Source organism: Eulemur rufifrons, chromosome 9, assembly GCF_041146395.1.
Source record: "Eulemur rufifrons isolate Redbay chromosome 9, OSU_ERuf_1, whole genome shotgun sequence".
In the NCBI taxonomy this organism is placed as follows: Eukaryota; Metazoa; Chordata; class Mammalia; order Primates; family Lemuridae; genus Eulemur; species Eulemur rufifrons.
Genome location: NC_090991.1, coordinates 26836351 through 26863057, shown reverse-complemented (window position 1 = coordinate 26863057; position 26707 = coordinate 26836351). Strand labels below are relative to the sequence as shown.

The 26707-nt window shown below is 36.6% G+C and overlaps 1 protein-coding gene across 1 annotated transcript; it reads left to right on the top strand.

Annotated features, from left to right (window-relative positions):
• RAD51C (RAD51 paralog C) lies at positions 1 to 26707 on the top strand. Its single transcript, XM_069481116.1, has 9 exons — positions 1 to 154; positions 3091 to 3349; positions 3947 to 4113; positions 4908 to 5041; positions 13227 to 13358; positions 18555 to 18621; positions 19678 to 19738; positions 25081 to 25141; positions 26469 to 26707. The coding sequence occupies exons 1-9, from the start codon at positions 37 to 39 to the stop codon at positions 26571 to 26573; spliced, it is 1104 nt and encodes a 367-aa protein (XP_069337217.1). The 5' UTR covers positions 1 to 36; the 3' UTR covers positions 26574 to 26707.

Genomic DNA, 26707 nt, shown 5'->3' with positions numbered 1-26707 from the left:
TCTGCGCGATTGCGCGCGTAGGGTTACCGCTTTGAAATGCAGCGGGATTTAGTGAGTTTCCCGCTCTCTCCGGCGGTGCGGGTGAAGCTCGTGTCTGCTGGTTTCCAGACTGCAGAGGAACTACTAGAGGTGAAACCCTCCGAGCTCAGCAAAGGTAACGACTCCAGACGGCAAGCTCAGGCACACCGGGCCGCCCTTGGTTCCGCCCCCTTTTTTTCTCCCGCCTCAGGCTGCAACCCCGTCTCCGCCAGAATCTGCTGCCTCCCACGGCCGGCCGCAGCATTTACAACGTGAAAGAGCTGTTTAACTCCACTTAAAGATTGTCCAAATGATTAGAACTGTGGTCGTGAAACCATTTGTTAATTGCTTTTTCTGTGGCAGTGCCTGCTGAATGCTTTGTGAATTATCTTGTTTATACCCAAAAGAACCCTCTTACATGGAATATTATGTTCAATATATAGAAGAGAGAACTGATCTCTCATCTTGAGGAGGTTAAGTAACTACATGATAACTGGGCTAGGTAACAGTGGAGTCTAGAATCGAAACCAGACAAGCTGTCTAATTTTCGCTCTTCAAGATCCACAGCGGGATCTTAATTCTATCTAGGCAGGATTCGTGAAGTGTCTGTAGACACTAAGAGTGAGAAAGGGAGTAGAATTCCCCAAAACCTGGAGAAAGCAGTAGAAAAAAGACATCCTTTCTCTCCCTTAATTCACTGAAAAACCCAAAAGCTCGTAATCTAGTGCACTGCAAAGTTACACATTGCTGAGTATCACAGCATCCTGAGATGTAAAAAAATGAAGCTGGCTGTGGTCATTCTCGCTGTGTACGTTACACTATAGTATGCCCAGACCTGTGCTGTTTGCTGAAGAAGATGGAACAGAATCTTAAGTTATTGCCCTTAGTGATGGAAAGTAAGGAGGTTTCAACTCACCACTCAAGAATAAGTATTGTGGACATAACCTTAACTATTTGTTTTAAGTGATACCACAGACTGTATCCCCTAACGTTTGATGGGCTCTTTTTCTTTCAACAAGTTGGTTTTCCAAAGAAGTGAGAGACTCTGAATAATAATCGTTAACAATTATTGACCGTTTTGGATGGCCCTGTATTCTACCAAGCTTGCTACGTGTATTGTCTCCTCTTTTTTTTTTTTTTTTTTTTGAGACAATATCTCACTCTTTGCCAGGGCTAGAGTGCAGTGGCATCATCATAGCTCACTGCAACCTAAAACTCTTGGGCTCAAGTAATCCTCCTGAGTAGCCGGGACTACAGGCCTGGCTAATTTTTGTATCTTTTGTAGAGGCAGGGTCTTGCTGTGTTGCTCAGGCTGGTCTTGAACTCCTGGCCTCCGGTGATCCTCCCACTTTGGCTTCCCAAAGTGCTAGGGTTACAGGCATGAGCCACTATTCTGGGCCTTGTTCCCTTTTTATAGAAGAAAAAAATCTGAGGCAGACAAAAGTTTGATAACAACTTGCTCAAAGTCACACAGTGAGTGGTGTGGTTTCACAGGTTCCAGTGATTGTGGGGGGCAGGGTGGTGCCAGGGAATGGTGCAGTCAGGATTTACAAACCCTAGCAGTCTTGCTCCAGAGTTCAGCCTCTTGCATTGGATAGGATTTACATTTCTTATATACTTATCGCCACCATTGGCTTTCTAGACAGATGGGGCCTTGCTGTATCCCAGGATGGTCTCAACTCGTGGGCTCAAGCTATCGTCCCCACTTCAGCCTCCCGAGTAGCTGGTACTACAGGAGCATGCCATCCTGCCCAGCTACCACCATTGTCTTTGATTAGCATTGCATTTATAGTTCATATCATTACCAAATCAAGCACTGATATATCACTGATATATCATACTGAAAAGTGTTATCATCCTCACTATTATTTCCTTAGCAGCTTGCCATGTAATTGCCATTTCCTTTTCTCAGGCCATATTGTCAGGAATGAAATTGTGTAGTTGAGGAAGTATAAGTATATTGTTTAAGATATTTGTGCATTGAAAAATTGTTCCTATTAAATATTTTGGAGTGATACGTGTATTAATTACATCAGTGTTTCTGTGAAAAGTGCTATGTTGCCCACACTGGAGTGCAGTGGCTATTCATAGGTACCATGACAGTGTGCTACAGCCTCAAACTCCTGGGCTCAAGTGATCCTCCTGCCTCAGTAGCTGGGACTACAGGTGCATACCACCAAGCTCAGCTAATTTTTAAACAATTTTTTGTGGAGACAGGGTCTTACTGTGTTGCCCAGGCTGATCTCGACCCCTTGGCCTCCCAAGGTGCTGGGATTACAGGCATGAGCCACTGTCCCTGGCAAAGGTTTTATTATGCACATTCACTTCTTAAAGTTGTACCTTATTTTAGGAAGTCAAAACAGCCATTTTCTTTCTCACCTGAAAAAAATTTGTAAACCTTATGAGAGCAAGATAATTATGGCTTCATAAGACCAAAAAGGATAGTAAAAGGACTGACTGCTAGTACATTTTCATTTCTACCCCCTGAGACACTCTTAATAGGTACTCAGAAATGCCTTTTTTTTTTTTTTTTTGAGACAGAGTCTTGCTCTGTTGCTTGGGCTAGAGTACCGTGGCATTAGCCTAGCTCACAGCAACCTAAAACAACTGGGCTCAAGCAATCCTCCTGCCTCAGCCTCCCAAATAGTTGGGACTAGAAGCACACACCACCATGCCCTGCTAATTTTTTCTATTTTTAGTTGCCCAGCTAATTTTTTCTGTTTTTAGTAGAGACGGGGGTCTTGCTCTTGCTCAGGCTGGTCTCGAACTCCTAACCTCAAGTGATCCTTCTTCCTTGGCCTCCCAGAGTGCTAGAATTACAGGTGTGAGCCACCTCCCAGACCCAGAAATGCTTTAGTTGAATAGGTAAATCTTTATGTGACAACTAAGAAAACAGAGACAACTGCCTTTATTAAGTTGAAAAATTAAATAGTTAAAGGAATGTTACATTTTTATGTTTCCCTACTTTTAATATCATTCTTATCTAAAAATTAAAATTAATGAAGGTAACCCATTATTATATTAGACTGTTTTAAGTCTCTAAAATTAGGATTTTTTTAATTTTACTTTCAGAAGTTGGGATATCAAAAGAGGAAGCCTTAGAAACTCTGCAAATTATAAGAAGAGAATGTCTCACAAATAAACCAAGATATGCTGGTACATCTGAGTCAGGCAAGAAGTGTACAGCACTGGAACTTCTTGAGCAGGAGCATACCCAGGGCTTCATAATTACCTTCTGTTCAGCACTAGATAATATTCTTGGGGGTGGAGTACCCTTAATGAAAACAACAGAAATTTGTGGTGCACCAGGCGTTGGAAAAACACAATTATGGTAAAATAAAATGTTCCCTTCTTAAGGGTGGGCTTAATATATTAAAATATGTAAGACAGTATTGTGCTGTTGGTTTTCAGTCAGGAGACCAAAAGAGGCATGTATGTGCTCTTAATTTTATTTGTGTGTCAAACTAAAACCAACTTAAAATCACATTTGTGTTACTTCAGTACCCCATCTTGATAAATTGATGCAATTATTTTGATATCAAATGTTTCTTTTGCAACAATGTAGTGCAGTCATAAGGGTAAACAAAAGCAGCTTCTACTTTATTAATTCACTCCTGAGAATATATTTGAAAGTCAGATGTTTCAAAGTAGGTTTATGTATAATAAGAAAAGGATTCTGTTTCCAGAGGCCTAAAAATCATTAAAAAGTTCTTAATCTTGGTTTTATAGGCATGTCTACCCCCTAATCCAAGCATCAGTTGATTCACATATATCTAGAGTCATACAGAGTCAGATATTTCTGTTGCCTTGGGGAGAATATTTGCATTTATAAAAATTTTAGGGGTAACTGTTTGTTCTCTGGAGTTTAAAAAACACTGTCTTAGATGATCATGATAATAATTTGATCATTTGACTTTTCTCTTGACAGTATTCAGTTGGCAGTAGATGTGCAGATACCAGAATGTTTTGGAGGAGTGGCAGGTGAAGCGGTTTTCATTGATACAGAGGGAAGTTTTATGGTTGATAGAGTGGTAGACCTTGCTACTGCCTGCATTCAGCACCTTCAGCTTATAGCAGGAACACACATAAGAGAAGGTAAGTTAGCAAATGATCCTTTTTTTTTTCTGTGTAATAAAAGTAAGTTGCATTTGTGTTCATCCGAAACCTCAGCAAGAGACCATCTGGAACCTGAAGCTTAATGATTGATAGTATACTACTGTGAAACTCTTATATCTCTGTTACAGAAAAAGAAATTCCACAGCCTAGCCTGACCTTTTCTTCCCCTTTTATGGTCCTCCCTTCTTACTGCAGGACCTTTGGGGCAAAACCTATATATGTATTCCAGTGTATGATTTCAAATCATCATATTCCAATTTGCCAGATATAAGCTAATGTTGGACACCTTAATATAAGCAAATGTTGTTAAATGGATTCCAGTATATATTGACTCCCATTCTCATTTTTCCAAAACCAAAGGTAGCTTTGAAAACCACATCTGGAAATGTTTGCATTGTTAAACTGATTGACTTTGGGGGGGCTTTGAATAGTATAAAACTGACGACTTAACTGCATTAATTGAATTGTTAAAAGTGTTTGGGAGGTTTTTTGGGTGCATGTTATGTGGAAATAAAGTGTTTGATTTTTAAAATAACTTTTTTAAAAGGTAATTTGTATTCAGGTTCTTGTCCTTTCAATTAATTATAAATTCAATGGCTTCTGGATTGACTGCTTTCATTTGCTTTGTTTTATGTTATTTTTTGATTGTGCAGTCCTTATTTTCTCTAGAAGTTTAAAAAAATGTTTTCCGTAATATGGATGTCCTTTAAATGAAGCAGGTGAAATTAATTATTTTAAGATTTTTTTTTTGTTGTTGTTGTTGTTTGTTTCAGAACACCAAAAAGCTTTGGAGGATTTCACTCTTGAAAATATTCTTTCTCATATTTATTATTTTCGTTGTCGTGACTACACAGAGCTACTGGCACAAGTTTATCTCCTTCCAGATTTCCTTTCAGAACACTCAAAGGTATGGGTCAAACTACTGAAATGTAACTAACCAAGTATTTTTGGAGTTGTTTGATAAGCATGAAAAATAACTATATTTTTTTTAGTTTCGTTTAGCATAAAATGGAAGTCAAAGCCAACTCAGGCAATATCCTCCTTCCCTGTCCTACAGTTTATTTACATTTATTTTGCTATATATGTATTCATAGTTTATGCCCAGCATAAGAAATTGAAATAATATAGGAAGAGTAATGGTAGACTAGTTCCTATTAAACAAACGTATAGAAAGGAATGAGATAAAAAACAAAAACTTCCCTTTCGCTACTGTTTCTTAATGCCTCTCTCCAGAGTTGACCACTATTTATGGTTCCCTGTGTATCTTTCCAGAAAAATTTTGTACGTATTGCAGCATCTATCTTCCCATTTGTTAATGGGATTATACTGTAACATTGTTCTGCACCTTCCATTTTGGCTTAAAATATTTTGCATGTCTTTCTGTGTCAGCATATATGGATAGGCCTCATTCTTTTTTCAGCTGTATATTATTTCATTTTAAGTACTTTATTTAGCTAGTCCCCCATTGTGGACTTTTAGATGCTATTATTAAAGATGGTTTGGGGTAATCCTTATATATCTTGGCATAATTTATATATTTATGGGATAAGTTCTAAGTATTGGAATTTGACTATTAAAGGGTATGTGCATCTTTGTCATAAACATTACCAATGACAGAAATTCTCCTTGACCAAATTTGGCCCCCATCCTGTCTTTGGCCTACCCAGCCCTGTCCTAGGAAACACGATCCTGTCAGTTTAGAGAGAATCTCTCACACTGGACAATCTGATCATTCTTTTTATCTGATCAAATTCGTCATTCCCCACCTTTGATGTATAAGTCCTTGGCCTGCCTTTAGCAAGAATCCTGTTGTCAATTTAACAAGAATTTCCCTACCCTTGATGTTTCCTCTTAGCAGTTTTCCATCCCCTGACCCCTTCACCCTGCTCCTTTGTTATAATTCAAAACTTGTCCTTGTTGTATGCAGATTTGGACCCAATCTCTCTCCCCTACTGTGATGGCCCTATTGCAGTAGTCTTGGATAAAGTCTTCCTTACTGTTTTAACACTTGTTAGAATAATTTTTTTTTAATACAAACTGCCCTTCAAAAATGTTGCACCAGTTTTCACCCTTACTGGCAGTGTATGAGAATGCCTGTTACCCATCATCCTGAGGCTATGGATATTTTCGCTAGGATTTTCTACATACAAAATGCCATCTCTTTGTTATTTTGATTTATGTTTTTTCAGTTATGAATGAGATAGGGCATTTTTTCATGTTGAATAACTTGACTACACTACAGTTTTAAAAAAATTTGATCATTTAATATTTCTGGATGCTAAAAATTATGTTCTATTATTCTACTCTTTCACAACTAACAATACTATTCTCTTTTAATACATTTATCATGGAGTAATAGTCACTCCAGTGGTTTTACTTCTCCCTAAGGCAACAATGCTAAAGATAGGTTTTTTGGATATTGCAGGAAATTGACACACGTTGGGGAGTGATAGGGAGCCATTTCTGTTTTGAACCTTTTTCATTTTAGGTTTTTTGGAGGAAGAAGTGATGAGAGAGTCTTTATATTTTGTATCATTTTGTTTTTTAACCCAATTTGCTTATTATTATACATTTGCAACTCATTTTTGATAGTGGATCTGTACGGTCTTGTGCTAATTTGACCCTCTTATATTTGAGGTTGGCTGTTACCTCAGGGCTAAGATTTCTGCCCATTCAAAATACAGTGCCTTTTGAGCTGGGCACAGAAGCATAGGCCTGTAGTTCAGCTAGTTGGGAGGCTGAGACAGGAGGATGGCCTGAGCTCAGTGGTTCAAGTCTAGCCTGGGCAACATAGCAAGACCTTGTCTCTTTACAAAAAAAAAAAAACAGTACTTTTTCAACATGCCTTTCACCTGGAGGGCTTGTTAAAACATCTATGGCTGGGCCCCACCCCGAGTTTCTGATTCAGAATACAGAGGATATGGCCTGATGATTTGCATTTCCAACAAGTTCTGAGGTGTTGGTCTGGGAACCATGCTTTCAGAACCACTACTTTTAGATGCTTAGATGCCCTTACATGCTTAGCTTTAATAAGAAAGGATAAACAGCAGGGGTTTTTGGCCTTGGGTGTGGGAGATGGGTGGTATGTATTAGAATAGCCTTAAAAGATTGAGAAGCCTTTTAAACTTAAGCAAAGTTTTTCTCTACTCCTCCTGGTTTTTTCCTGAGCTAAGGTTCTTTTGGGGAGGAAAAAGTTTTCCTCTATCTTTTTAGATTTGGGAGGAGAATGCAAATTAAATTGACAAAAGACAGATTAGCAAGAATAAAAAACAGATTTAATCACTCATAAGTATGGGAGCTCAGAAAGAAATGAGACTCAGAGGGACAGTTAGAATTTAGAGCTTATATTCCATCTCCATAGGTGAAAGGTATTGGGACAAGGGCACTTAAGGGAAAACATGACTTCTTGGAAAGGGCATTTATGGGAAAACAAATGACTCTTTGGGAAGATACATGAATGGGTCCTTAGGAGAATAGATAGGAGATGGAGTTGTGTGACAGTGTGTGTTTGGGTATGTTGCAGACTTCTTTCTGACAAGGGGATTTATAACAATTGAGTTCTTCTGGGACACTCTGCTTTTAAGCAGATAAGGCATTTCTGAAACTCAAATAACTCTCACCTCAAAGTAGTTTTTATTGCCATAGTGGCATATTCTGGACTCGTTTAGTTGCAAAGTGGTATCATGGATGTGCATAGTTTAGAAAAAAAGATCCTTTGGCAATGTAGATACATTTTCTATCTGAGAACCTCTTTTGTGAAAATAGAAAGTAAGAACTTGGAGAAATTTGCTTCTTTAACTCCTATACTAAGGCTCCCACAGTTATATTCTAAATATTTTTAGAATTGAGCTAGGCACACCTATAATCCTAGCTACCTGGGAAGCTGGGGTGGGAGGATCGTTTGAGGCCAGGAGTTCAAGATTGGCCTGAGCAAGAGCGAGACCCCATCTCTACAAAAAATAGAAAAATTGGCCAGGCATGGTGGTGTGTGCCTGTACTCCTAGCTACTTGGAAGGCTGAGGCGGGAGGATCTCTTGAGCCCAAAAGTTCGAGGCTATGGTGAGAGATGAGCTATGATCGTGCACTTCAGCCAGCCTGAGCAACAGAGCAAGACCTTGTTTCTAAAAAAAAAAAAAAGAGAGAGAGAGAAAAATATAAGTGATTTTTGTATGTTGATCTTATATACCACAGCTTTGCTGAATTTGTTTGTGTCATTAGGTAATTTCATTGTGTAAACTTAGAATATACTTACACAAACTAAGATGGTCTAGCCTTCTGTATACCTAGACTGCATGCTATAGCTTATTCCTCCTAGGCTGTACATCTGTACAGCATATTACTATACTGAATACTATAGGCAATGGGAACACAATAGGTATTTGTGTATCTAAACATAGAAAAAGTACAGTAAAAATATGGTATGAAAGATTAAAAATGGAGTACCTGTATAGGGTACTTACTATGCATGGAGCTGGCAGGACTGAAAGTTGCTCTCAGTGAGTGAGTGAATGTGAAGACCTAGGATATGACTATATGCTAATGTAGACTTTATAAACACTGTACACTTAGGCTACATGAAATTTATAAAAAAATTTTTTCTTTCTAACTGGGCGGTAGCACATGCCTGGAGTCCCAGCCACTTGGGAGTAGGTGTTCAGCCCTTGAGCCTAGGAGTTTGAGGCCAGCTTCCAGCCCGAGCAACATAGAAAGAACCTGTCGCTAACAAAATAATATTTTTTCTTCTTGAACAATAAATTCACCTTAGCTTACTATAACTTTTTTACTTTATATAAACTTAGTTTTTAAAACTTTTTGACTCTTTTGAAGTAATAACATTTAGCTTAAAACACAAACTCTTTGTACAGCTATACCAAAATATTTTCTTTATATCCTTATTTTAAAGTGTTTTTCTGTTTTTTTGGGTTTTTTTTTTTTTTTTTTTTTACTTTTTAAAAGTAAAATTTAACAATTTACTTTTTGTTAAAGGCTAAGACACAAATGCACACATTAGCCTAGGCCTAAACAGGATCAGGATCATCAATATTACTATCTTCCACCTCTACATTTTTGTCCCACTGCAGGGTCTTTGGGGGCAATAAAATGTCATCTCCTATATTAACAATGCTTTCGTTTGGAATACTTGCAGGACCTGAGGCTGTTTTACAATTAACTTTTTTTTATAGGTAGGAGTACATGCTAAAATAATGGAAACAAGTATAGTATAGTACAGGGGTGGGGAGCCTTTTCATGTTCGAAGGCTGCATTCAAGAAACTTCGGTTAAATATACTTAAAAATATACATTATTTTGTAAAAATCTGACTACTATGTACTTAATTTCAAAAAATGAAAACTCTTTTTAATTTTAAAGTTAACCATTTAATGACTCTGTCCTGTCTGCTTTTTTTTTTTTTTTTTTTTTTTTTTTTTGAGACAGAGTCTCACTCTGTTGCCCAGGCTAGAGTGAGTGCCGTGGCGTCAGCTTAGCTCACAGCAACCTCAAACTCCTGGGCTCAAGCGATCCTCCTGTCTCAGCCTCCCGAGTAGCTGGGACTACAGGCATGCACCACCATGCCCGGCTAATTTTTTCTATATATATTTTTAGCTGTCCATATAATTTCTTTCTATTTTTAGTAGAGATGGGGTCTCGCTCTTGCTCAGGCTGGTCTTGAACTCCTGAGCTCAAACAATCCGCCCACCTCGGCCTCCCAGAGTGCTAGGATTACAGGCGTGAGCCACCGCGCCCGGCCCTGTCTGCTTTTTGTTGGAGAGCATTTGAATATTTGGTTGTAGCATGGAGGTCTGCAGTTTCAGTTGATCCTCTAGATGGGTATCAGTCATTTGCAACCTTAAGGGCATTTGATTTTGATTAAGCATTGCACAGTTTACAGTAGTGGACATGTGTAGAGTGGTGAAAAATTGAGTCACCTTAAGCACACATTGCCAGCTGAGGTTGAAGAAAGTGATGTTCTGCCACCTTGTTTCCATTCTCGTACTATAAAAAAACTGTCTTTTTCATGGTCTAAAGAATGGCACATTTTTGCATTTTAGGGATTTTTTTTTATTGATTTCACTGTTTAAAATGGCCATCAAGTGTAGTGCTGAAGTGTGTTGGCTAGTGTTCCTAAGCACAAAGAAGGCTGCTATGTGCCTTATGGAGAAAATATATGTGTTAGATAAGCCTTGTTCATGCATGGGTTACTGTGATGTTGCCGTAAGTTCAATGTTAATGAATCAACAACATATAATTACTATCTTTTTTTTTTTGGTGCCTTTTTTTTTTTTTTTTTTGAGACAGAGTCTCACTCTGTTGCCCTAGCTAGAGTGCCGTGGCGTCAGCCTCGCTCACAGCAACCTCAAACTCCTAGGCTCAGGAGATCCAACTGCCTCAGCCTCCTGAGTAGCTGGGACTACAGGCATGTGCCACCATGCCCAACTAATTTTTCTATATATATATTTTTAGCTGTGCATATAATTTCTGTCTATTTTTACTAAAGACAGGGTCTTGCTCTTGCTCAGGCTGGTCTCGAACTCCTGAGCTCAAACAATCCGCCTGCCTCGGCCTCCCAGCGTGCTAGGATTACAGACATGAGCCACTGCACCCGGCCTATAATAACTATCTTTAAACAGCAACACATAAAATAAGGTTATATAATGATCAGTTGATGAAAATATGTGACTGGAGGCTCACAGACACCTAACCGTGTATTTTTCCTAGGAGCAATGGTTCAGTATTCACTACTTCAGTATTGGTGGTAGCTTTATAGACTATAACTACAGTGAATTACAAGAATCAACTTTCTGATATTAGCAGTGGTTTTTCATAGATACCTTTTATCAAGTTGAGGAGGCAATCTTTTATTCCCAGTTGAGTGTTTTTGTCATAAAAGGTATTGGATTTTGTCGAATGCTTTTCTGTATCCATTGAGATGATCATGTGGCTTTTTCCCATTCTATTAATGTGGTGTATTCCACTTGTTGATTTTCATATGTTGAGTCACCTTTGCATTCCTTAGATATATCTCACTTGATCATGTTGTGTAATTTTTTTTTTAATATGCTGCAGGATTTGATTTGCTAGTTTTTTGTTTGTTTGTTTGTTTTTGTTTTTGTTTTTTTTGTTTTTTTTTTTTTTGTTGTTGAGACAGAGTCTCTCTCTGTTGCCCAGGCTAGAGTGAGTGCCGTGGCATCAGCCTAGCTCACAGCAACCTCAAACTCCTGAGCTCAAGGGATCCTCCTGTCTCAGCCTCCCGAGTAGCTGGGACTACAGGCATGCGCCACCATGCCCGGCTAAGTTTTTCTATATCTATTTTTAGCTGTCCATATAATTTCTTTCTATTTTTAGTAGAGATGGGGTCTCGCTCTTGCTCAGGCTGGTCTCGAACTCCTGAGCTCAAACGATCCGCCCACCTCGGCCTCCCAGAGTGCTAGGATTACAGGCGTGAGCCACCGCGCCCGGCCTGATTTGCTAGTATTTTGTTGAGGATTTTTGCATCTATATTTTTAAGGAATATTGGTGTGTAGTTTTCTTCCCTAGTGATGTCTTTGTCTTGCTTTGGTATCAGTATAATACTGGCCTCAGAGAATAGTTTAGAAGAATTTGAGAAGACTTCGTATAAATTCTTCTTTAAATACTTAATAGAATTCCCAGAGAAGCCATCTAATCCTGGGCTTTTCTTTTTTGGAAGGCTTTTGATTACTGAGTCAATCTCTTTATTTGCTATAGGTGTATTCAGATTTTCTCTTTCTTCTTCTGTCAGTTGTGTTAGTTTGTCTATTTGTAGGAATTTGTTCATTTCATCTGAGTTATCTCATTTCTTGGCATACAAATGTTCGCTTTCTTCTAATTGTTTTTATTTCTGTAAGGTTGGTAGTAATGTCCCCACTTGCATTCTTTTTTTTTTTTTTTTTTTTTTTGAGACAGTCTCACTCTGTTGCCCGGGCTAGAGTGCCGTGGCATCAGCCTCGCTCACAGCAACCTCAAACTCCTGGGCTCAAGCAGTCCTACTGCCTCAGTCTCCCAAGTAGCTGGGACTACAGGCATGTGCCACCATGCCCGGCTAATTTTTTCTATATATATTTTTAATTATCTATAATTAGATAATTAATTATAGCACTCCCAGAGTGCTAGGTTTACAAGCATGAGCCACGGTGCCCGGCCTAATTTTTTTTTTTAAAACACAGGTCTTACTCTGTTGCCCAGGCTGGAGTATAGTGGCATAAGCATAGCTCACTGTAGCCTTGAACCCCTGGGCTCAAGCAATCCTCCTGTCTCAACCTCTAAAGTAGCTGGGACTATAGGCTCATGCCATTTCACATATCTAATTTTTTTTTTCTTTTTTACATTCCAATGTCAATACTCAAAATTTTTCTTATTTTATTTTATTTTTTTTTTAGAGATGGGGTCCCAAGCTGGTTTTGAACTCCTGGCCTCAATCAATCCTCCCACCTTGGCCTCCCAAAATCCTGGAATTACAGGCATGAGCTGCCATGCTCAGGTATAATTTAATATTTGAAGGTGTTGTGGGGTTTTTTTTTTTTGATATAAAAGGAACTCTGAAGGTAAAGTTGGTATATTTAAGAAATTTGTTTTGCCAGGACTTTAAATGTGCTTTTTATCAGTAAAAACTGTGTATAGTGGCAATTTATAAGAAAATTATAATTTTTCCTTTTTCTTTTTGAATTACTTTTTTTTGAAATTGACAAATTATCAAACCACAGTACATTTTGACTTTTATTGATTTTATTGATTACTATAGAAAGCATTGGATAGATTTCCAACTCCCACTCTGGCATAGTAGTCCCTGTAGTCCCAGCTACTGGGAGCGAGGGGGTGGGGATGCTGCAGGAGGATCACTTGATCCCAGGAGTTCAAGGCTGCAGTGAGCTATGATCCTACCATTGCATTCCAGCCTGGGCAACAGATCAAGACCCTGTCTCTTAAAAAAACAAACAAAAAACACCTCTCCATGAGAAAACTATTCCTTGGAGAGTTGGAGATGAAGCCCTGAATTTCAAGATTTTTTTTTCTGTAATGGATGTCACTTTTATTATTTTATTTTTCGTAGCTAATCTAGTATCATTCTCTCTTTAGGTTCGATTGGTGATAGTGGATGGTATTGCTTTTCCTTTTCGTCACGACCTAGATGACCTATCTCTTCGTACTCGGTTACTAAATGGCCTGGCCCAGCAAATGATCAGCCTTGCAAATAATTACAAATTAGCTGTAAGTATTACTAGTGAAGAGAATTTCATAACAAAATCAAGACACTATAAAATATTAATATCTAGAAATAGCAAAATAGAATTTGCCTGGCCAAAAGCAAATAATACAGACATGCCATTTTAAGTATAGTTTTGTTTTGGTTTAGTTTGGTTTCTATAAAAAATCAACTCTTGTCATAAGTGTTGTGTGGCAGTTTTCCTATAAAATAACAAGCATAACCAATGTCATTTTTAAAAATGGACTTTGATAATGAAATGCTACCTTTGGTAATTGCAGTGTTTTCTTTGTCTAAATATACTTGGATTTTTTTTAGGTAAGCTCTTCCAACATCTCTGTTTTTCTTTTACTCTGAATCTTGATTATTACATAGTGTACAATCACAGACTCAGGTAGATTAGAAAACTACATAGTGTAAATAAACTAGATGTTTTAAGGTAGGTCTAAATAACTCTTCTAGATTTGAAATGTGGGGAGAGAGGTAAATATAGGCTCAGAAGTGAAGAGATACAAAGGAATGAGGTAAAAGTTTTTTTTAACTGCCTGTTTGCCATTACTTCCTTCTCTGTAACCCCATCCCACCACTGGCACAACTGTGCACACTTGTCTGGGAATGAGATGGAAGAAGGTCAAATTATTTAACTTGATTTCTTTGTCTTTGCTTTGATTAGGGTCCTTAGCACATACCTGCAATACATCATAAGTAAATAAAAACTATCCCAATAAAATCATTTAAATTTAAAATCATACGTCTTTTATTTGAGTTTCCAGATTTTTTGCCATATGCTGAAAAATATAGTGCTCTGTGTTTGAATTATTAATATTTCTTGCTATTAATTGTAATTTAGCATTCTGTTTATGTCAAGGAGTGCCTCCAGTAGGGGGCACTCAAGACTAATGGGTTGCATAGTTCCTTAGGTTTTAGTTTTTGTTTTAAAAGACATAGCTTCATCTTTTCTGGTTAAAAAGGTAATCCAAATGATAATATCAAATAATGTGCATTATTTAAGAAGAGTAATGTAAATATAACATACCAACATGGAACAAGATATATGCAGATAAAAGATTATGTGAAAAAATTTATGTTGCATAAAAATATATTTAGTGTGGCCAGGCATGGTAGCTCCTGCCCGTAATCCTAGCATTTTAAAAGGCCGAGGCAGGAGGATCGCTTGAGGCCAGAAGTTTGAGACCAGTCTGAGCAACATAGTGAGACCTTGTCTCTATTAAAAAAAAAATAGAAAAACTAGCTGGGCATGATGGCATGCACCTGTCGTCCCTGCTATTTGGGAGGCTGAGGTGAAAGGATTGCTTGAGCCCAGGAGTTTGAGATTGCAGTGAACAATGATGATGTCACTGCACTCTTCCCCGGGGCAACAGAGCAGCACCCTGACTCAAAAAAAAAAAAAAAAAAAAATACTGTGATCCCACTTTTGGGAAAAATTACAATTATATGTGTGCATTTATATTTACATATATAAAGAAAAAGGTCTGAAAGAACCAAAACATTAACAGTGGCTACTTCTAGGGATAGGACTTTATGGGGTTAGGAATATACTTTTCCCCTTTACTTTATAAATTCTTTGCTTGATATTTTTTTCCCCAGCTAGCATGTATGGAAGCATATATGACTTTTGATAATAAACATATTTAACAATTATAAGTTATGTATATTTGTTGTAACAAAAAGTTCTAAACAATGAAAAATGTAGAAAGTAAGTGATTATCCGTTACCCAGAGATGATTATTGTGTGGTGTAAATATTTTTTCAGACTTCATTCTATACATATACAAACATACTTTTTAGAAAATGAGATCATATTATGCATACTGTTATGCAAAGCAGTTTTTTGTTTTTCACTTACTATATTGTGAACATCTTCCCATGTACATTACTTATAAGTCTACCTTACCTTAACAGCTGCATAGTATTCCATTGTGTGATCAGCGTAGTCTTTTCTTTTTTCTTTTTTTTTGGAGACAAAGTCTTGTTCTTTTGCCCTGGCTAGAGTGCCGTGGCATCAGCCTAGCTCACAGCAACCTCAAACTCTTGGGCTCAAGCAATCCTTCTGCCTCAGCCTCCCAAGTAGCTGGTACTACAGGCATGTACCACCATGCCCGGCTAATTTTTTCTATATATTTTTAGTTGTCCAGATAATTTCTTTCTATTTTTTAGTAGAGATGGGGTCTCTACTAGCCACCATGCCCGGCCTAGCATAGTCTTTTAACCACCTTCCTATTGATTGTCTTTAAAGTTGGCTCCAATTTTTCACCATTTAAAACCCTACAATTAATAGTTTTATATTGGCCAGGTACAGTGGCTCATGCCTGTAATCCTAACACTCTGGGAGGCCGAGGCAGGAGGATGGCTCGAGGTCAGGAGTTCAAGACCAGCCTGAGCAAGAGTGAGACCCCGCCTCTACTAAAAATATAAAGAAATTAGCCAAACAACTAAAAATAGAAAAAATTAGCTGGGCATGGTGGCGCATGCCTGTAGTCCCAGCTACTTGGGAGGCTGAGGCAGAACGATTGCTTAAGCCCAGGAGTTTGAGGTTGCTGTGAGCTAGGCTGACACCATGGCACTCTAGCCCAGGCAACAGAGTAACACTCTTATCTCCAAAAAAAAAAAATAGTTTTATATCTGCATCTTTGTTCATTTGTCCAGTTGTTTCTTTAGCATACATTTCTTAAAGTGAAAGTATTAAGCCAAAGGAATATCTCCATTTTTAAACGTTTTGTTATATATTATCAAATTACTCTCAGCATATTCTAGAGTATGTTCTCTACAGCAATGAATGGGAATTCTTGTTTTCCCATATCTTTACCAACTTTGAGTGTTAACTATTCTCTTAAATCTTTGCCAAACCGATATGGGGATAGTCCTTTAAAAAATACACTTCTTGGGCCAGGCGTGGTAGCTCACGCCTGTAATCCTAACACTCTGGGAGGCAGAGGCGGGTGGATCGCTCGAGGTCAGGAGTTCGAGACCAGCCTGAGCAAGAGTGAGACCCCGTCTCTACTAAAAATAGAAAGACATTATCTGGCCAACTAAAATATATATATATGAAAATTTAGCCGGGCATGGTGGCACATACCTGTAGTCCCAGCTACTCGGAAGGCTGAGGCAGTAGGATCACTTAAGTCCAGGAGTTTGAGGTTGCTGTGAGCTAGGCTGAGGCCACGGCACTCACTCTAGCCCGGGCAACAAAGCGAGACTCTGTCTCAAAAAAAAAAAAAAAATACACTTCTTGGATTATTCGCAGAAATTTTTTATAACAGCTTTCATGAGATATGACCCACATATCATAAAATTTACCCTTTTAAAGTGTATAATTCAATCATTTTTAGTATATTCATAGAATTGTGCAACCATCATCACTGTCTAATTTTAGAACATTTTCATCATCCCAAAAAAGAGACACCCCCACCCCACAATAACCTTGACCATATTAAAAATGTATGCTTCTTCACTTTGACCTTTAAATCTCATGCAAATTTCTCTTGTGATCAACCCTAACTTGGTACTGAACTGGGAAAGTAATTCTGGGAAGCACAGTTCCAGATTAAAAAAAAAATTTCTTCCCTTTAGTTATTCCCTATTCTGCCCTTCTCTTAGTCCTTAACAACCACTAATCTGCTTTCTGTCTCTTTAAGTTTGTCTTTTCTGGACATTTTATATAAATGGAGTCATACAATATGTGGCCTTTTATGTCTGACTTTTTTCACTTAGCATAATATTTTCAAGCTCTATATTGTACATATATCCATATAGAATATCCATATTGTAGCATCTATCAGTATCCTTTTTATAGCAGAATAATTTTGCATTTTATGCTTATACCCCATTTTGTTTTATCTGTTCATCAGTTGAAGGATATTTGGATAGCAGAAGTATTTTTAAAACACTGAAGTTTATAATTTCAAAGTTATTGTTACTTTACTGTTTTAAAGACATTCTTTAGAAGCTTGGAGCAGTCACAGTAATTTTCATTTGTATTACGGAGCCTAACATTTTTACAGAAGTAGTATAATTACACATATTTGCTAATAATGCAAAATCTAAATCTGAGATGTTCAGCAGCTGGTAAACCAGTACTTCTATTTATGTTTTCCTGAAGGTATATAATGGATAAATTAAATACTCTTTCTAAACCAGCAGTGCCCAGTAGAACTTGTGGAAAGATGAAAATGTGCAGTCTAGTACCCAGGATGGCTTTTGAGCACTTCAAATATGGCTAATGCTACTGAGGAACTGAATTTCTAGTTTTAATTTAACTTTAAAAAGTTACATAAGGCTAATGGCTATAGAATTGGATAGCGGCACCTCTAAACAAAAAGTGTGTGCATAAGTAAATGTCCCAGTTGCTAGAGTTTAAACACTTGGTAGTATGTACAGTAAAGAGTATTACTCAGCATGTTGGGGATGCCAGTTGGTCATATACTTCAGTTAATTACCAATTTAGATTCCTGCTTAGCTTGTTCTAAGATGCCTGGTGTGAGATAACAAATGGGGTAAGCACTATGGCACTTAAAGGGAGAGGAACTAGAAGTCATGTCATCCAATTGGTATCTAACCTGAGACCTGGATGGATCACAGATTTCTCCTTTGTGGCTAAACAGAAATTTTAGGGTGTTACCACTGCAATAGAAACAGCCACACAGCCTTTTCTTTCTCAGTTTTCTTATGGAACTGATGATTCTTTCAGAGTAGGCAGCTTTTCTTACTGCTTTTCATAGAATTTCTTTATCAATGTCAGCTTGTGCTGGTAACTCTTTATAGGGAAGATCTATATTGAAAGAATATTTAAAATAACTGTTTCTGGAGAATTTTGGATGAAAAGGTGCCAGAAATCTGACTTGTATTGTATTAAGTCAGCCGTAAACACTTTTGTTTTTCCAGTTTTAAAATTACTACCTTTCAAAATAAGGAATTTTTTTCTGTAGGCCACTATTTAATCAAGAGCATTAGTAATATTTTTACCTTTGAGGGCCATCTGTGAGTAGTAAAGCAACACTTGTTGCTATTACTAGCAGACTAGCATAGTCATAGTCTGGATTCATTTGACCTGACCACTGGGTTTTATTTTTTCCTAATTCTTCTACTTATATTGTACTTTCTTTATTTTATGATTTTAGGTCTCTTCTCATAATTCATTGCCTCAGAGATTCACCTAATTTTCTCACATTTTGTTTTCATAGGTAATTTTAACCAATCAGATGACAACAAAGATTGATAAAAATCAGGCCTTGCTGGTTCCTGCTTTAGGTGGGTAATTCATCAGATAAACATTTTAGTTACACACATTTCTTTCTACCTCTATCATTTGATTCTTATTGAGTACTATAAGCTCCATGAAAGCAGAGACTATTTGTCTTGCTCGACAAATCTTAGCATCAAGCACAGTGCCCTTAGATACTAACTGTTTATTTAACAAATATTTATTCAGTATCTCCTGTCTGACACTAATGTGACAACTACGGGGATATAAATATTCATAAGATGATTCTTGCCCTCCGAATGCTCACAGTCAGGCAGGAGGAATGGTGAATCCATTTATATACAAATCACACTGCAGTGTGTAGATTTAAGACACTCTTCCTAACGTCAGTCATAGTTTTGATAGAACACAATGCTTCAAGATTTATTTCCACTAAAATCATTAAGAATATTCTATCAGAGTTTTTATTTTTCTTCTAGGGTTCAGAAATATGTTAGTCATGGCCGGGCGTGGTGGCTCACGCCTGTAATCCTAGGAGGCCGAGGGTGGGAGGATCGCTTGAGGTCAGGAGTTCGAGACCAGCCTGAGCAATAGCGAGACCCCGTCTCTACTAAAAATAGAAAGAAATTATCTGGACAACTAAAAATATATATAGAAAAAATTAGCCGGGCATGGTGGCACATGCCTGTAGTACCAGCTACTCGGGAGGCTGAGGCAGTAGGATCGCTTGAACCCAGGAGTTTGAGGTTGTTGTGAGCTAGGCAGACACCATGGCACTCTAGCCCAGGCAACAGAGTGAGACTCTGTCTCAAAAAAAAAAAAGAAATATGTTAGTCAGCCTGATGATACTGAAGAATGACAAATATACTGACTTGAACTATAAAATTTTCTAAAAGCAAATAGAGGATAATGATTTGCAGTATTTCTCTAGATAGGTAAAAATCTATCAATCTTAGGATGTTACTCATTTCCCAGGTTTTTTGAAACCAAGTATACTCTTGTTATGTTAAATATAGTAAGACTGTATTTGGTCAGAGACATTCTGAGAAACTTATAACCTAGTCAGTAAGGCAGTATTCAGTTATTATGTTCTTTTCTCTCAGGGGAAAGTTGGGGACATGCTGCTACAATACGGCTTATCTTTCATTGGGACCGAAAACAAAGGTTTGTATAGAAAGAAGTTAATGATTCTAAATATTGGGTTAATTACACTTAACACTTACTAGTTTCTTAGAGTCAGTCCTGTGGATGAGATCTACAGTGACCCATGAACTAATGCTTTTGTTGCCTTGTCCTATATCACCTAGAGCAAACGTAGAAACATGTTGTTATACTGCACATTTAGCTACATAGGAAATTCTTTGGAATATTTAAATGACTGAGTGCATGCACCTAAAATGAGTAGGTGGCCAAAGAATGCCACCTTCTAAAGCTCTTTGAAATTATTTGTTAACCATGTAAAAGGAGGTGGTGAGTACTCTGTGTTCCTGCAGGAGACTGAAAAAAATGAAATCAGGACAAAGGAAAACTTTTGGGGTTAGCTTTAAGGCTCTAATTTATGTGGAAAATAGGACAGTTTTTTCTTAGTTGTTTAGTATGTTTCTTGTATGAAATTGTTATTTTTTTCTTTGTATTTTCTTATCCTGCTTTTATTATCCAGTTACTTACTTACCTGCCTTTCACAAGTATTATGTTCTTTAAAATAAAAGTATGGCAGCATGAAACCTTTGTGTTTGTTTTTAAAGCTGCTGAGCAAGTGAACAAACCAGCTTTTATTTTCTTTAAAATAGGCCATTGAAAGCTGTGAAGTCTTTTCTTCTACACTTCTAGAAATGTCAGATTCATGCCAGCCTTTCTGCTTTGTGATTAATTGGCATAACCTCGAGAATTTGGTTTAGAAATGCTCTAATAAAGGAGGAAATTTGAGACAGCATATGGGCAAAGATGGAGTAAAGGGTTACATAAATATATATTGGGCCTAGTCAGTGATATTGTCTGTTTTTTAATCTGCATTTTTTTGTTCTTCTACAAACTGAGAAAAAAATCATTCCTGACCAAGTTAGGTTTTACTGACTCTAAGCTTATAGCAGAATCAGTGTCACTTCTGCATACATCTTTTGCAACTGCTCATGTATTTTGTGTCTCCTTTAAAGATGGTGTTTCCAAAGAACTCAGATAAGGTTTTTTTTCTAATACATAGTGCTTTACAATGAACTACCTCCTCCTAATTTTGTAAATAAGTTACTGTATACTGTAGTCACAAAAGGAGCTCTTTTCTCAGCAGCAAACCTTTTTGTAAAGACTTGGCAAGAGTTCTCCAGCTGAGAGTCTTTTCAACATATTGCTTATACTTTCCCAGATTTAGCTTAGCTTGTTCTATAAAGTGCACTCCACCTTTTTTTTTTTTTTTTCAGGGACAGGGCCTTGCTCTGTCACCCAAGCTGGAGTGCAGTGGCACAGTCATAGCTCATTGCAACTTCAAGCTCTTGGGCTCAAGTGATTCTTCCACCTCAGTCTCACCAGTAGCTGAGATTGATTACAGGTGTGCATCACCACACCCAGCTAATGTTTAAATTTTTCATGGAGATGTGGTCTCACTATGTCGCTCAGGCTGGTCTGGAACTCCTGGCCTCAAGGGATCCTCATGCCTCAGCCTCCCAAAGTGCTGGGATTACAGGCATGAGCCACATTCTACCATTTAGATATTCTTAGGAATTCCCCCTGAGCTAGTATACAGTAGTAGTCTTCTCCAGATTAAAATTAAATACTCACTCATATATTTAAGAAGAAAGAAAAATAATAGGGGCAGAGCAAGATATTTCATCTTTTTATGAACTCATCAGAAGGAAAAGTTTGCCTTCCTTATCTAAAAATTAGCACAGGTCAGAAAATCATGCTTACTTTTTAAGAGTTAACCATTGTATGAATTCAGCTTACTACGAATCCTTCCCAAGAAATTAGAGAATGATGTAGAATACTGACATTGAATTTAGATAGAGTTTAAAATTTTTCCTCTCATACTATTTTTCCATCTCATACTATCATTTGAGTGCATGCTTGCTTGTGCTAGGTATTTTACTAGGCACTTTATATACAACATTTCAAATAATCCTTTCAGTAATTCTTTGAAGAATCTTTACCTGTTATTATTAAAAGTGAGAAACCAAGGCCCAAAAAGTTTAATTGACTAAATAAGTAGTCAATAATAGCTATGATTTATAGAATTTTAATTAACTGTACTTTATTTTGCAAAGCACTGTGTATAAGTATGTATTATTTTATTTTTCAAATAACTGTAAAATAGATAAGCCACATTTTATAGCTGACTCTATAATAGAGTTCATTCCTTTTTGCCTATAATAACAGTTTCTAGAAGGTAATTACAGTATTGCATTGATTCCCTGTAAATCTGAATGTGCAGCTCTTGTTCTTCTTTTCAGGTAAAATCTTTTTTCTCCAGACTTTTTTCAGGCTGTGGATATATGATAAGTAATATGCATACTTTATTATAATCAGAATAAGTTGACCTCATTTAATAAAATTCTTTTGATCTTCATTAAAAGCATGTATCTTTATGCCATTAAAGTTGCATGAAATCTTATACACTTTTAAAAATTTAGTTTATCTTACCGGGTGTGGTGGCTTATGCCTGTAATCCCAGCAACTTGGGATGTTAAAGTGGGAGGATCACTTGAGGCCAGGAGTTTTAGATCAGCCAGGGCAATGTAGTGAGACCTCCATCTCCAAAAAAAATAAGAAAAATTAGTTGGGCATGGTGGCACATACCTGTAGTCCCTGATACTCGGAAGGCTGAGGCAGGAGGATCCCCCGAACCCAGGAGTTTGTGGCTGCAGTGAGATATGATTGTGCCACTGCACTCCAGCCTGGGCGACAGCCCTGTCTCTAAAATAAAATAAAATAAAATTTAGTTTATCTTGAATGGATGGAAGTAGAAATTCATACCGAGGAAAAATAGTTATAAAAAGGAACAGTTTTCATTTGGGTAGAAAAACTAAAACCTTAAATAGCCAAATTTATATTGGGAATTGAACTTAGGTATACCATCTCATGCCCAGCCCCCATCCTTCACCAGTAACACCTGATCTTTACCCTTTGACTAATGGTGGAATAATATTCCAACAGTTATTAAAAGAAAATTTTGTCTGTGTCCTTATATTATGTGGGTTTTCCTCCAATTTGCATATTCATGATAATATGAAGCCAAGATTGTTCAGAATTACACTACTCTTTGCCAAGAAGATCTGATGGTAGAGTGGAGTAATATATCAACACCCCCACACAGTGTTTCATATGTGTGCTCAGTTTTAGAGCACAAATTGTGCTTCTTTCTTGTTTCTTCCTGACCCAAACGATGTATTTCAGCCATATGTTAAGGTTCATCTCAGCTAGGGCCATGAGCCAAGTGATTCTTTGGTTTAGTTTCTTGTTTAAAAAGATCTCTTGAGATACAGACATGACACACAAAAATGTGTTTTTACTTAGAAATTTGAGAACAGTTTTCAGCCTGAATAATTAGAGCCCCTTTGACTTTAGGATTCTTTAATAAACATGCAAATGTATCTTAAAAGCTTAATACTTTTTAATAATTTCCTCAGAAAAATAAAACGCACTGGGTACCTTTTTCAACATACTGTTAATATGAGGTGATTTAGATACTAATTTTTCAGGTTAGCAAATTTTTGTTTTATTGAATCAAACAGTGATTTTCAAATAAGGCCAGTTAGAGTGTACTTTTCCTCTATTTTTATGCTATATTTTTGCATTAAAGATAGAATATCAGTCCCAAAGCATTGCAAAAATTTATAATCCTACACAGCTATTCTGATTACATATTATTTGACAGCGATTTTATTTATGTGTAAAGTTGCAATTATAGAAAATATGATATTTTGGATTCTGCTCTTTTCATCCTGGAAGTCCACACCTAGAACAATAAGCTAATGGACCATGGTTTCTGTTTGCTTTTCTTTTAAATTTTGCCTGAGGGGAGGAGAAATTTCAAAATTAAGAGAGTAACAAATCATAACCAAAATGTCTCTTTTGAATTGTCTTTGAAAACAAATCAACATTACTTGTAAATGAATGAATGACCCTTATAGCCCTGAGTGTATGATTTTTTTTCTCTGAGTTAGAATCGGCATTTTGTATAGCTATATCAGTTTTTAAAAATTGTGGTAAAATGTATGTAACATAAAATTTACCACTTTAATCACTTTTTAGTGTACAGTTCATTGACTTTAAGGATATTCAAATTTTGCACCCATCACCACCATCCATTTTCAGAACTTTTTCGTCTTCCTGTGCTGAAACTCTGTCCCCAATAAATGCTAACTCCTGGTTCTCCTTTCCCCTCATCTCCTGGCAACCACCATTCTACTTTTTGCCTTTATGAATTTGACTGCTCTAGATACCTCATATAATTGGAATCATACGGTATTTGTCCTCTTGTGAGTGGCACTTAGTATAATGTCTTAGCTTATTTCACTTAGCATAATGTCTTCAAGGTTCACCCAAGTTTTAGCATGTGTCAAAATTTTCTTCCTTTTAAAGTCTGAATAATATTCTATTGTATGTATATACTACATTTTATTTATTCATCTGTCCATGAATACTTGGATTGATTCTGCCTTTTGGCTATTGTGAATAAATCACAGGATCAGTTTTAAAGTAATTTTAAAAGGTACTCTAAAGGTTTTTGTTTACATTTGTTGTTCTTATAGTATTTAAATATAGTTACAAGTTTAGATTTTTATTTCTCAACTACTTTTATCGTTCAGTTTTATATTATTTACTTGTATAATAATAAAACTCCACCTAAACAAACCTTGTTCTGTCATGATAGTGATTTTTTAGGACATAATTATTTTAAAACAATGTGTCTTCCTAGCTTATTTGTATTAGTATAATATAGTATGTGTTCCTCATTTATATTCCAAGAAATTGTCTTAATTCTATAAGAATACAAAATATATGTGATTACTGTAGAAAGTTTGGGAAATATAGATAAACTTTACCTTGTGATAACAATTATTAACTTTGTAGTCTAGCAATTTTTTTTTTTTAATTTCATCTTATTGTTATGGGGGATACAGAATTGCAGGTTACATACGTTGGTAATTTTTTAATACATATATACATACTCATAAATGGATCATACAGTATAACTATTACTTAATATATGAATACTTTTCTACCTAAATAAATATTTAGTTCCACCATTTGTTTTTAACATAAGTAGTATCTCATCATATATAAAATAATTTATTTGTATTAGTCATTGGACTTTTTTAAAAGTTCACTTATATAAACAACTGTTATATTAATAATTATTACATGCATATATATAATAGATATTTTTGATATTTCTCTCTTTTATGTGTCTTTAGAAAACAAAATTATAGTAAAAAACTATAAATTATGAATTTAGTCACCTGAACTAATTAATTAAGGTTGTGTGTTTTTATATATTCTTTTTCTCTAAGCAGGTTGGCAACATTATACAAATCACCAAGCCAGAAGGAATCCACAGTACTGTTTCAAATCACAGTCAGTATTATTTGATTAGAGTGGGATTTTGGTGTTGGTGGGCAGTAATTATCTGAAGAGATCATTTACAAATTGCTTCTGTTAACTTTTGTAGGCAGCAAGCATATTTGAGGACAGCTTTTAATGCTTAGAACATTGTCCCCAAAATAGTAGTATATACAGAATACTGTAGTCACAATTGTACTGAAATTTATTCTTAAAAGCAGAGGAAATACTTATTTTTGGGTGGTGTGTTCCATGCCATATGTAATGTCAGGATATTAAAGATTTTTAAAGTGAAAGTTGTTGAAGATTTCCAGAAAAGAAAAAATACTAACATTACTCATTTTAGCCATAGATTTTATAGATCTATCATAGCCACCAAATATAGCCCACTTTAAAATGTTAGTTTTCCTGGGAATTTACATCATAGAACACACATTTTTGGCTGAAATATGCATATTTATCAATAGTGTTGAGCCAAGTATATTCTTGGCATCTCATTTTTGTAAGTACAAAAACAGAAATGAAAAGAGATTCTGAAACTGAATTATCCACTTAGTCTTTGCACTGCCCAGGTGCATTTGAAATATCGTAGTGGGAATATTTTATTTTAGAGTATTTAATTGGGAAAATAAATTTTTTTTTTTTTTTTTTTTTTTTTTTGAGACAGAGTGTCGCTTTGTTGCCCAGGCTAGAGTGAGTGCCGTGGCGTCAGCCTAGCTCACAGCAACCTCAAACGCCTGGGCTTAAGCAATCCTACTGCCTCAGCCTCCCGAGTAGCTGGGACTACAGGCATGCGCCACCATGCCCGGCTAATTTTTTTTTCTATATATATTTTAGTTGGCCAGATAATTTCTTTCTATTTTTAGTAGAGACGAGGTCTCGCTCATTGCTCAGGCTGGTCTTGAACTCCTGACCTCGAGCGATCCACCCGCCTCGGCCTCCCAGAGTGCTAGGATTACAGGCGTGAGCCACCGCGCCCGGCCGGGAAAATAAATTTATAAAGTACTTAAGAATTAGTACATGTTACCTCCTTTCACCTCTTCCAACAGAGCCACCATAAAGCTTGTTAGGTCTTTTAGAGAACATTTTTGTAAAGCAGTGTTATTTCTCTGTGTGTGTATATGGATATGTGTAAATAAATATATACATATAAGATACTCTAATACAGCCCTGGCTTGTACACCTATCCACTGTTCATTCACAGTGGTTGATAAATTCTATCTCAAGAACAGAGTAGCTTTCTTATCAGTTACTTAAAAATATTTGGGAAACTAATCTTTATTTTACATGTTCTTAAAGTATATTTGTGTATGTGTGTGTGTTTGTGTTTTTTGTCTTACAGCCTCAGGGATTCAGAGATGCTGTTGTTGCTACTGCATGTTCATTGGAAACAGAAGGTTCATTGAATTCCCGGAAACGGTCACGAGAACCAGAGGAAGAACAATAATCCAAAACTAATCTCAAAGTATACAAATGTATTTATGCTGTGAAATCAATGTGTACAGTAATAGACTCATTACTTTAAAATATAAACACACACTATGGCATGACTGAGTCAGGATTATATGAAGTGAATGGGAA

What these genes read in the sequence shown, in the direction of transcription:
- RAD51C (XM_069481116.1), top strand. Translation starts at nt 37, where the DNA reads ATGCAGCGGGATTTAGTGAGTTTCCCGCTCTCTCCGGCGGTGCGGGTG. An exon ending in TCCTTTCAGAACACTCAAAG is followed by an intron (nt 5,042 to 13,226) that starts GTATGGGTCAAA and finishes TTCTCTCTTTAG; the next exon opens with GTTCGATTGGTGATAGTGGA. An exon ending in CATTGGGACCGAAAACAAAG is followed by an intron (nt 19,739 to 25,080) that starts GTTTGTATAGAA and finishes TTCTCTAAGCAG; the next exon opens with GTTGGCAACATTATACAAAT.